The sequence below is a fragment of the Haliotis rufescens genome, unplaced genomic scaffold (assembly GCF_023055435.1).
Source record: "Haliotis rufescens isolate VD_foot unplaced genomic scaffold, xgHalRufe1.0.p SCAF_7, whole genome shotgun sequence".
NCBI lineage: Eukaryota > Metazoa > Mollusca > Gastropoda > Lepetellida > Haliotidae > Haliotis > Haliotis rufescens.
Window position 1 is genome coordinate 58748564 of NW_025964361.1, and position 13532 is coordinate 58762095.

At 42.0% G+C, this 13532-nt stretch overlaps 1 protein-coding gene across 1 annotated transcript; it reads right to left on the minus strand.

Moving 5' to 3' along the window:
• Positions 1–6750: 6750 nt before the first annotated feature.
• LOC124147504 (protein shisa-5-like) lies at positions 6751–12798 on the minus strand. The gene is made up of 4 exons (XM_046518109.2): positions 12699–12798; positions 10369–10513; positions 8791–8954; positions 6751–7193 (listed from the first exon to the last, which is right to left on the minus strand). Exons 1-4 carry the CDS (start codon positions 12745–12747, stop codon positions 6871–6873), a joined length of 681 nt encoding a protein of 226 aa, XP_046374065.2. The 5' UTR covers positions 12748–12798; the 3' UTR covers positions 6751–6870.
• Between the last annotated feature and the right edge of the window lie 734 nt (positions 12799–13532).

The window sequence follows — 13532 nt, forward strand, 5'->3', positions numbered from 1 at the left end:
CACCACACACACACACACACACACACACTCCAACCCACTCCCACCCCCACACCTTCACACACCCAATATGCCCGTTGCCTGTCAATACAGTAACAGGCCTATTCTACCCCGGAATGCTCACGGGGCTATTTCAAATCTTGATTCAGCAACCTTTTCTTGGATTATTTCGTCATGATATCTACACACTCCATTTTTTCTGATCATGTATGATGTTATAAAGTAGTTTATAATCGTGTTATCGGAAAAGTGAGGTGCATACTATATAAACCGCACAGTGTCACACTATGGCAAACAATGCATCACGGATGTGATACAAACTATGACCCGTACAACTTCCTACATAAACACCAAGTGTTCCTCATAATATCCTGTATAGTTTGGTTGCAACCTATAGGCTTGAATAATACAGTCATATGGGGATGCTTTTGGTCATGATTTTCAAGAAACTTCTTGACGCCTGTATCAAATGGGAGGTTTGCATTTATTTCTGAATTGAGGAAACAATGAGTTAATCCAGAAATCTGTACGAAAAAGAATTCAGAATGAAACCAACAAACAACAAATGGTATACAATTAACAGTTGTAATATCAAATGTACTAGGTTTACAAATGAATACAAAAAATACTGCAAAGTAAGTACAATGACAGTACACAAGAGAGTGTCAGTACCAAAGTCAATGGCAGTACTATTAAAATGGCAGTATCAAATATGAAAATAGAGGAAATAGCAAAACGTCAGTGATAATAATATTCACCTAGCAGCAACAGTGGTCAAGCTTCCAAAATAGGCCTAGGTTGGATATCCAGGGTGAAAAGTGATCTTCACTCAAAAGCTGGTCTTGGTGTAATGTGGGACGAAATGTGAGATGATATAGTGAGTGAGTATGGGTTAACGCCGCTTTTAGCAATATTCCAGCGATATCACGGCGGGGGACACCTAAAATGGGCTTCACACATTGTACCCATGTCGGGAATCGAACCTGGGTCCCCGGCGTGACGAGCGAACGCTTTAACCACTAGGCTACCCGACCGCCCCGAGATGATATAGCCACGCGTTGGCCCCCTTATTTAGTCTCACCAGCTTGCAGAACTTTCCATAACGGACTGGATTGGTCTATGCTGTTGTGCAACTTTCCAGACAACATCACCTTATAAATATAGTAACCTCTACGCCACAGCTTATATCAAACAAATACATTCTTGATAAATAATTATTTTTAAAACACTGAATCTACGCAAAAACAATCTAACACAATTCCAACATTGTTTTACAATACACAACCATAAAACATTATGAAGGAGTATGATTGTAGGACTTACACTAGAAAATCGCATTAATGTTTGATTGACCTCCAGAATTCATTTCATATCTGACTTCTTGCAGCATTTTCATATACTACCCAATTTCAGTTTATAACTCGTATATTATCATTTTTTATTCGCATTTAGCTGGTAGGTACTGTTTGCAATAGGTCGGATCGTTCGTTGTTCTGAATCTGTGAATCTGTGAATCTTTTGACAGTTATGTGGTGCATGAGGACATCCTTGATGGTCCAGCCAAGAAGTCCATGACGATCCTCCCTGTGTGCGGCCTAGCATTGTCGTGCTGTAAGAGTATTCCCTGTTACTGTTGGTGAAGGGTATATCAGTGTGTTGGCTTTTTACGCCGCGTGTAACAGTATTCCGGTTATATCAGGGCGTGTGGTATAGACGTTTACCACTTTAGTAAAACCCACGAGCATGAGTAAATGTATAGTGCTGACAAACCTAGAAACATCTCGGGGCGAACCGGAATTCGAACCCACAATCATAGGTTTCCGGCGTGCCCAAGGGACGCAACTCTGCATATCGATTAGACGACTTGGCCACCCGTGTCCCTGGCCGTTGAGGTTGCCACGGATAAAAAGTCCCGTCCGTCAGTTGCCACAAATTCCTCCCCAAACCATCACCCATGGGTAATACTACTAAACACAATATTTGAAGTTGCAAGTTCGATTCAGGTCACTGGAAGGGGACACAGGTGGCCTAGTCGTCTAAGGCGCCGCGATTCGCTGTGCAGAGTTGCGTCCCTTGGGCACGCCAGAAAAATATGATTGTGGGTTCGAATAATAATCGACCCGATTATGTTTCTAGGTTTGTCAGCACCATTTCCGTGCTCGTGGGTTTCACCGAAGTGGTAAAACGTCTGAGACCTGCATCACTTCGGGCTTTTCACCCACATTAAGCTGACACGTTGTGGTATAACTAGAATACTGTTAAAAGCGGCGTTAAACCAAACTCACTCACTCACATACAATTCAAATGAAAAAAACAACAACCAGGCGTTACAGTTCAAATGTAAAACCTCTCCGCGGGTCTCAATTGAAAGTAATACCTCTCACAAGGATACTGTGTGACAGCAAGATACCTACAATACTAAGGCAAAACTAGCAGTAGGTTTATAAGTAAAGGAGATACCACTCCTTAGGATTACTTGAGATTGTAAACCCTGATAGGAGGGGTGTTCCCGTATGTCAGGGTTTACAATCTCAAGCAATCCCGAGGAGAAGTGTTTTGTCCTACTTACAAAGCGACTCATCACATAGATAATTTTTTATGTGGTTTTACAATTTCAACCAAAACCGATGAGTCGTGTTTTATCCAAACTATGCAACTCTAAATGCAAGAACTACCAGAAAAAAATAAGAAAGTAACGAGATAGCGATAGGAATTCGACCAAAGCGTGCGAGAGAAAAAAACACCTTCAGCATGGACCAACTGGAGTCACGACAAGTAAAATTGAGCATCACCTACCGGCTCAGTGGGAACACGGCGGGTTACACAACTAAACACGATGTGTGCATGAAATGCTTATGTTGTCAAAAGTAATTCAGGGATTTCTCTGGTAAATATATCCAGCGATTTCGTGTAATCCCTGAATATTTTAGGGATTACATGGAAGCCTTGACCAAAACAGAGTTAGCATCAGGTTGCTGAAAGGTTGAGGGATTTCACGAAGTCCCTAGTTCCACAATCTTTCTACAACATATACACATTCTTGTTCTTCATGTCATGTCAAAGGCATTTAACATGTTTTGAATCTTAAATCTCATTGTTAATATCCTCACTGGAACCGTATACATGTATGTGGCAGTCATGTCACAATTAGTGTACTTCCATACGTGTAAAGTAATGTAGGGTGGTAAGGAAACTCACCGAATGTCTTCCGAGAAGAAGTATACTAAGACGAGTTGATAAGTTACAACTATCAGAGGCTTGGGGAATTTGTCAACGAGCCATGATATATTTGAACTTAGAAGGCACAAGGGTGAGATTCTATTTTATCATCTTCCAACGTTTTGTGTTTGTAAACAGTAATATCCAGTGTCTTGACTGTACATGCGTGGCCGGGATTAATGACCTCATATGATTGTGACGTAATGGGGACGCCAAAATGGTCTGCAAAGGGTTGTGCACTCTCCTACCAAGAGTTCCATGGGACCAGCATACACAGTCCATTCAAGATATTCTATATGTTTTTGATCTGTTTCATTTTTGACAAGTCTACATATCATATGTTATAGAATGTTATAGAATGTTTAACTTTCATTGAGAAATATCCAAAATCATGAAAAACTATTTCCATTTGCGTAGTTATCCTATGTTTACATTGGTTGTACGGCTCCACGTGCTGTCATCGAAGCATTACGAAGAGCTAGCGATACGGTCAGTTTGATGTGTAAATATGTATCGTGATGTCGCAGCCACTGTGATGTCACTGTCGCAGTTTTAGTAGCATAGTTTTATAATTATGCAAAACAACATTTAAAGAGCCCCAAAGTACTTGCATTAGTCCGTTCTATTCTGATTTCTGAAAAAGCGCGTTTGTTTACCAACAAGAGAAAAGTCCGGTCACGTGATATGCAAATGAGCGTTTGGCAGTGGTGTTATGCCGGAGTGTGAGGGTTGGGATGCAATGTCGTTGTAGCAATATCTCCTAGGAGATATTGGTTGATCTCACCCAAGCGATATATCCCGTTTAAGCCGGTATTGGATGATAAATCATGTTTACTTCGATTGTGGAGTAGGTTGGTAGCTTTGCAGATTCGCGTCGTAGCTTCGTGCCGGATTCACTCGCGGTTGCCCGATTAGTAATTCTGCTCTGTCAACACCATCCATTGGTCGTCCAGCCGCAATTCTCTGTGAAGGGTTGCGTCCCTTAGACGTATCAGATAATTCAATACCAATTCAAAGCGAAATCCAAACCATTTATTCACAATTCTATTTCTAGACTCTCATCGACTGCCCAGCCAAGAATGAAAAAAATGTGTCAAAGACTTAAACTACATAGCGTAATTTATGACATATATAACTGCACACCGTGCAGCATAATGTTTGTTAACCATGGGCCTACCTTCAACAATACTGATAAGATTTTATCTGAATTTCAGCGACATCTTTCTATTATGACAAAACAATGACTTTGCACCCAATTTTGAGCCATATTGAGAGTTGGATACATTCATTTCTCGAACACCCAGTGTCATCGTCTTTACAATACATAGCATTTTTATTGTATGAATATGCATTGCGTTTATTTTTCAGCATTGGCAGGATTTACCAGCAGCCGTATGAAATTATGAGCGGTGGAGGCGTGATTGAGTGAGTTAGTGAGTTTGGTTTAACGCCGCTTTTAACAATATTCAAGTTATATCGCGACGTGTCAGCTTAATGTGGGAGGAAAGCCCGAAGTGATGCAGGTCACAGACGTTTACCACTTCGGTGAAACCCACGAGCACGAGTATGGTGCTGACAAACCTAGAAATATAATCGGGACGAACCGGGACTCGAACCCACAATCATAGGTTTCTGTGCTCAAGGGACGCAACTCTGTACAGCGAATTGCGGCGCCTTAGACGACTGGGCCACCGTGCCCCCTGAGCGGTGGAGGAACGCAGTGTACATAAACCCGGAAGTTTTCACGATGGTTTTCCTGCTGAACGTCAATAATCGGCTCCAAGAAATGTTAAACATTACAAGAAATACTAACTCAACGGAAGGTTTGCTCTCGAGACTTTAATCAAACAGACAATATAATGAATCCATTATTCTGATTTTAAAATTTCCACTGAACCACAGTTTTAGAGGGATCAGATACATATTTGTTTTTCCGTATGTAAATATATGGATAATCATGTTTAGAAATATATCCCCCCTATAGCACTTCCTTGATACACCTTATCTGCTACTGTGATAAATTAATGTATAAGTTGATCTTAATCAAGCGTGTATGGTCTAAAATACCCATGAGACCTCGTGCGAATAATATACAATACAAAACTCCAAATGTCACGGAGAAACAAGGAACAAATGTCCAGGTGAGGTGGGATGAAATGGCGTTTAACGTCACGTTAAAATTTATTGTACTTTAAAGCGACGTCAATATGTTTAATAGTGATAACGCACTGAGATACATGTTCCATGCCTCAGTTTGACATAAATTTATGTACCTCTCTCCGATATCCGCTTAATGCCAAACAAGGTGACAACAAGCACCACCCTTTAACGACGTGGTATGATGCGGCCGGGGATCGAACCACAGACCTCCCGCTCTACGGCCGGCGTTCTATCCACTAGACCAAGGAGGCCCATACGTCTAACAACGACCAAATGTGCTAACCCAACTGTGTTGCAAAAGGAACGTATTTCTTAAACATATTTTTTATTAATTGTAAGCAGCTGAATCTCTATACTTTTACACAGCAGTAATTCAAAATTTACGTATCCTTTATATTTTTTTAACAAAATTAGTACATGCGTATTCGTGTGACTGGATTTCGGGTCCTTCATTTTATTGTCTAGTTTGTTTACATGCCGCCGTCGCATGGCAGGAGTACTGCTGGGCAGTGTGTGGCAACATTCCCATGCAGTTTTACAGTAAAGTACGGTTATAACGAACTCAAAGGGACTACTAATTTTAGTTCGTTATAACCGAAGTTCGTTATAAGCATATATACAGCATAACTACAGCAAATAGTCGGGACCAAAAAAGTAGGTTCGTTATATCCGTCAGTTCGTTATAAGCGTGTTCGTTATAACCGTAGTTTACTGTATATAAGTTGTGTGAGTGGCGGATGCTACCGGAAGGGAAGGACATGCTCACCCTTTTCGCGAACACCCGGTGTGATTTTCGGTGACCCATCAATATAATTTCCACCGCTATTTTGCTCTTTACTTTCAATGGAATCTGTTTTTGCGGATAATCGAGACTGGTTGTTCTCTGGTGTTGACATTTTATATTGATATCACAACAAATTGCCATGAAACATCTGTTTCCTTTTAAATGGGAACTTGTTCTGACACGATTGATTCAGGCTATTTAAAACCCTCTTTGTTTATCGACAAATTCTTAGTTCACATCAAATATAACGTTAAAAGATGGTACTTGTTGTTAACCTCCCTGGCGCTCGGCATTAAGGAGTTAAAACTAGGACTGGTCGGATCGGAGACTGAGTGGGGTATTCATGTTAAACTGCGGCATGGTATCTCAGCGCGCTAGCACTATTAACCGACATCAGTCCGGACTAGTAAAAGCAGTCACACACACACACACACGCACGCACGCACGCACGCACGCACGCACGCACGCACGCACGCACGCACACGCGCACACACACGTGCACGTTGCTTTATGAGTGCAATAATCTTGGACGCGACGTTAAATCCAATTTCACCTCACCACACGGTAAATATAACTAAAAAACGCAAATATAATATTAAACGGTAACTCTAATTACACAGAGAATATGACACATTTTGACACATGTCCAATAATACAACGCAAAAAGTTTGGATGGAAATATTTTCAGTTCCGATGCGCATCATTCCTGTTTAAGGAATGGTTTCGTAGACATGGCTGTCACTGACGGATGCTGGGTACTCTGATGCAGGGTGACGGGTCTCCTTCACCGACTGCGGGTCGACGTGAGCAGGTGAGGCTCTTCTGGATTTAGGGACATAAGCTGGCCCTGTGGGTGAGGTGGAGACCATTTGTGATGGTGGCGTGTACGGTGGCGCAGTCGGTGAAGATGATACAACTTTTGTTGGCGGCGAGTAGGGTGGGGGAGGATAAGCTGTTCCTGCTGGTTGGGGGACTCGTGGGTGCGGCTGAGATGCGAGATCGTAGCCTGGATTAAAGGCACGGTTTGCTGTACCTGGATCAAAAGGAATATATGTGTAGATCAAAACAGCGTCTATGTTAGCATATATTAGTATCTCTATACTGTGAAGCAGAATTCAGATAGAAATAAAATTCAGTTATGATTATAGTAATTGTACAAAAACACACACACACACACACATACACAATACACACACACACACAATACACACACACACAATACACACACACACACACACACAATACACACACACACACACAAAAAATGTAGTCAATAGATTACATCAGAGCATTTAATCAGGCACGTTTTGCACGTGCATTGGTTCTGTAATACCCTCAGGCGTGCCTTGACGCAGTCCAGTTCTGTTCAGGAACACTCTTACAGTGGAAAGAGTATAATATTACCCTGGGTCAAGTTCCAAACAACAAAAACTAATCGCCATGATCTTAGTTTAATATGGACTTCCAACAGTCGTAGCTCTTTGGTAAAAATGTAAACACACACAAGACGTATTTACATCTAACCATGGTTAGGAATGTGTTTAAATCCTAGACGAAATAACCATTTGGTGTGTTCTGTCTTAACACGTTTAGGGTCTAAACACATGAAAAGAACTATCGTTATAGCAGCCTAAACACCACCTAATCACAACATCCCCATAATCTAAACACGTTATAAATTACCTACGATGAATTTCAAGGGGGGTCTTCTAGTCTTTCCAATAATTACACACTAAACACGTTTAGCTGTTTAACACAGCCCTTATCATGTTTAGGATCTAAACACTTTGTTTAAGTGTATAGATCGCCATGGCTCCAGGGCCTCGTTCCACAAAGCGATCTCAGCGCAACGACGATGGTTAGCCAATGTTAAAGTATGCGATCACCTTAGCGCTGAGACCCCTCTAAATACCAGTTACAAAGCGTAGGTGTACGATATAATTTGTGAAAAGACCGTGCAGTCTAGACAGGAAAAGTTGTGTCAGGTTTCCATTCATATACGGATCCATATTACTCACTAATCAAGTTAAGTCTTTCAGAGCAATATTCGTCGGGTACAGAAACACTGGACAAGAACACCTTAATGGGAGACATCACCGAAATCAATGTTGTATGTATGTTGCAAAACGATCTTTCTGTTACAAATGAAAAAGAAATGGTTTTGAAAATGACGAAGGGAGAACTATTGTGATCGAGTGTTGCGTCACATGACTACGGCAGCAGGGTACGCCAAGGCTGCTGCTGGTCTAAGAGTCAAATGAAGCCATACGAAATGTCTCCCTCTCATTGTTGTACCGAAAGACCTAATATACATGCAGGAATTAAAGGCGTCTTAAATTACACATGATGCTTTCTAAGAAATAACCTCATGTGAACAACACGTTTCACGGTAAACCAAAGGATAAAGCGCACTTTGAATGCATGGACAATACTTGTATTTCACATTTACCTACCCAAAAGCCTACATGAATTTTCACGAAGTCACAAATAGACACATTTGTGCGGACACTTGATGTCGTCGCCTGACGTCAAGTGCGGTAGTTTCATTTATTCAAACGCCCATCCACAGTGCTCCCGATATGTCATGACTAGTTCCCAAGAACTAAGCCATCATTAAGTACAGTGTTTACCTGCAGGTTTGATGTGCCGTTGGTGTTCTTGTCCCGCTTGACCTGGTTCTCTTCTAGAAGACTTCCCGCAGCACCCGCAGCACAGAGCGATGCCGACAATGATGGAGATGAAGGCGACAGCCCCTACTGCGATCCCTGCAACCGCGCCCGTGGACAAACCAGAGCTACACGTACAGGAAACAAGCTCTTGTCAGACACAGTGACGAGATGTACTCTGTAGGTAACGTTTAAGGACTTGACATACAATGTCTAGCCTTAAACATCACCTTCATGTAACGAAATATTCAAACAAGAATGCAAAGGGGAGTATTATACTTCTTAAATACATTGGTACACTGTTTAAAGACCTGTTGCTGCAAGGGGCGCAATATCCTACTCTTCACCCAGACGCTCTCTCGTGGAGAGTTTTGGAACAGCTGAGTGAGTGAGTTTGTTTTACGCCGCTTTTAGCAATGGTCTAGCAATATCACGGCACCAGAAATGGGTTTCACACATTGTACCCATGTCAGGTATCGAACCCGGGTCCTCGGCGTGAAGCGCGAACGCTTTAACAACTGTGCTATCCGACCGCCCTTGGATAAGCTGTGCAACGTATTCAATGTGCCCTTTATCTTCAAATCCCTCCGATTCGGATAGTCTATCAGTTATATATCATCCCTTCACCTCAGCCTGACATGCCAATTGGCTCAATTACTCATAATACCCTCATATCATTTATGTCCACCTTGGGACACTGGTAAAACCCCAGTTGTCTAAGGCACCGCAAGTCGTGTCCAGACTTGCGTCACCATAAGCGTGTCAGAATCCTATGGTCGTGGGTTCCATTCCATCATTTCCTTGGACATAAGTATTGCTTTTTCAGTAGTGTGGGTTTCAGCAAGGAGGTTGCAGCAATCACAAGGAGGTTTTTCCCGCATTGACACAGTGAATACTGTTCAAAGTGGCGTTAGACCACTCACTCTCTGTTGGAAAAAGATAGTGACCTCATCCTGTCCTTTCTTACATTATTATAAAAATAATTGGCTAATGCCTTCATGATACGCCAGTCCCAAAGTAGAATATCATGGTCAATGCTTCTCTGAGGCACTGACACCACAGTGAAAACAGGTTCGTTGCTTTAATTCTAGGTCTTCTTATCCACCTGGAAACTGGATAATTGTTCATGCGTCATGGTCGGCTATGACATTAACCCCGTAGACGTCAGCCAGTGCAGTCACGATTTATAGTTGCCTAATATTGTCATGTTTCTCAGTCAACACCCTCCCAAACATCAATGTGTCAAGTCATCTCATAATGACGTGTTTTAATACCAGTCATGTTTGTAATTGTCAGTTAGTTTCTACGGTGATTCTCGACCGAGAGAGTCAGGGAAAGAGTGAATGTTGTTTTACGCCGATGTCGCATTACAATTATTTCATGGCAGATGTTAATGCAATGTCGCCCAGACAAACGTCCGTTGATAAGGACCGTTGTATGAACTGCTTTTTCAAGGGTGTGATGACACACCGCCATCTTTGGAACCATCTGATTCGACAAGCATGGAGTTCTTGAGAATTTTTTGTTTGTTGTTTAACTCACCTCGTGGGGCAACAATGCTTCGAGTCTGGGCTTCCACAGCAACGGTCAGGACATGTCAGTTTCTTCTCTGACCCATAATTGTCTCTCCTCCCAGGGACAACATCAGTCGTTTTCTCGCGCTTGTAGCATTCTTCATACCCATATACTGAATAACATAAACCGCACATGTACTCAATGATATAAATCATACATCTTGATACACAGCACATGTACTCAATGATATCAATCACACGTCTTGATACATATCACATGTACTCAATGATATCAATCACACGTCTTGATACATAGCACATGTACTCAATGATATCAATCACACGTCTTGATACACAGCACATGTACTCAATGATATCAATCACACGTCTTGATACATAGCACATGTACTCAATGATATCAATCACACGTCTTGATACACAGCACATGTACTCAATGATATCAATCACACGTCTTGATACACAGCACATGTACTCAATGATATCAATCACACGTCTTGATACATATCACATGTACTCAATGATATCAATCACACGTCTTGATACATAGCACATGTACTCAATGATATCAATCACACGTCTTGATACACAGCACATGTACTCAATTATATCAATCACACGTCTTGATACATAGCACATGTACTCAATGATATCAATCACACGTCTTGATACACAGCACATGTACTCAATGATATCAATCACACGTCTTCATACACATATACTGAACCAGATACACCACACATATACTCAATGATGTTAATCATACGTATTCAGATTCAAAGTTGGAATGTCTTCTTTAATCATTTGTCATTTTTGTAAAAAACGACTTTTCATCATTTGAATGTAATACTTGATGGGAGACTACGGATGATACGGTGCCAGTGTCATCTTACTCATAAAGAAGGTGAGGTGAAATGGGGTTTAACGTCGTCTAAGACTATTGCACTTATATAGCGACGTGTGTGTGGTTGTGTGGCTGCTTGTACTAGTCCGGACTGATGCCGATTTATAGTGCTAGCTCACTGGGATACCATGCCGCAGTTTAACATGAATACCCCACTCAGACACAGTATACTGACTCCGAGCCGACTAGTCCTTGTTTTAGCCCCTTAATGCCGAGCGCCAGACAGGGAAACAACAAGCACCATCTTTTAACGTTTCTGACGCGACCGGGGATCGAACCCCGGACCTTCCGCTCTCCGGGCGGACGCTCTACCACTAGACCACGGAGGCGGTCACTCTTAAAGAAGAGTTTCGAAAGAACGAATTTGGAAACCTCGGCTATAAATCTTGTTTCTTGCTCCTTTATTGGGCGGAATTTCAAGAACGAACAGCTTTACAGGGAAAGTCGGATAAGGGATGCAGCATGGCTGGCTGTACCTACTTTTGCTGTATGAAAATAGTGATTGTCTACCTGTGTAATGTCTTGTGCAGTAAGTGATATAAAACGTTTTGTTTGTTTGCTTGTTTAACGCTAGGTTAACATACAATTCCCGAAATAATGTATTGCATAACGTTAACAAATATAATTCGGTAAAGGAGCAACCGAATACCACGGAATCCGCATAGAGCCAAAAATGGGACGTTGGAGCTAGAACTGAAAAGTGGAGGAGTGAGTGAGTGAGAGAGTTTTCAGCCATATTCCAGCAATATCACGACGGGGGACACCAGAAATGGGCTTCACACATTGTACCCATGTCGGGAATCGAACCCGGGTCTTCGGCGTGTCGAGCGAACGCTTTAACCACTAGGCTACCCGACCGCCCCGAAAAGTGGAGGAACCCCCGCCATGCGCTAAATGAGAGATACATGGTAGTGAATGTTTTAACAAGAATAAGCCCTTGGGTATGTAAGAGAGACGAGTTTAAAGCCGCACTTAGCAATATAAGGGTGGCCTGTAAATCATCGAGTACAATAAACCAGTGATTTGTATTGTGGGCAACGATTCAAAACGTCGGAGTACGATACAATCATCCTTGTGTCAAGCTCTGACGACCAGATCCAACAGCATCTCTTACGACAAACACAGGTTGCGCAGAGGACGATTCTAAGCAGGAATCCCACAGGCATAAAGATATAATATAGTCGGGAAATCAGTTACTAACTTATTACTGACCAATATTGTGTGAAGTATTTCACTGAACTGAACAGTGAACATCCTTTTTCTGTGATTAGTTTTTCCTTACTACATTGCGTTGCATATTCATTTACCGCAGATAACAACGTGACTGTGAGCGAGTGAGTGAGTGAGTGATTGTAAGAGGCAAGGAAACAATGCATACATCAAACACATGACATTTGATAAATATTGATATGTGATATTTGAGGCATGCTACTCACAAACTGTGGTCAAGAGAGAGAGAATGAGAGCAGTCTTCAGGGAGACCATCTTTGCCAAGTGTAAATATAAACTGTCCCTGACGCATGGTCTTGCTTTCAATAGGAGAGGTGACGTGGTTTGTCATGTGAACGCATTAAAGCACATCCACTAACCTGTAAGGACTATATTTAGTAGCCTCAGTGATGCATTAACTTTCAAATTCAATGTATGTTTTGTTATTCGGAAATATGTATGTTTATTAAGTGTTTAACGTCGCAGTATTCCAGCTATAAGACGGCGGTTTGAAAATAATCGAGTCTGGACCAGACAATCAAGTGACTGACATCATGAGCATCGTCAAGTGACTGACATCATGAGCATCGATCCACGCAATTGGGATACAATGACATACATTAACCAAGTCAGCGACCCTGACCACCTGATCCCGTCAGTCGTTCTACGGCAAGCGTATCGCCCCTTACGGCAACCGTGGGTTGCTGAAGGCCTATTCTAACCCGGATGTTTACGGGTGAGAGGTTCTTGAACACTTTGAAATTTTGAATGGTAATGTGCAACACACCATACAATCTGTACGTACTACACATTCTGTAGTACGTGAACATTAACATATTGAGCATGAATGCAGACATTTGTTAGAAGTGTCATGGCGGCGCCCACGACAGTTGTGCAGGTAAACAAGGACTCCGACCCGAGTTACAACAAATCGATTGTAATCAGATAACGCAACTCAGTACGCAACTAGGATTTGATAAGAGTGAGTGAGTTAGGTTTAGCGCCGCTTTTAACAGTATTCCAGTTATATCACAGCGTGCCAGCTTAATGTGGGAGGAAAG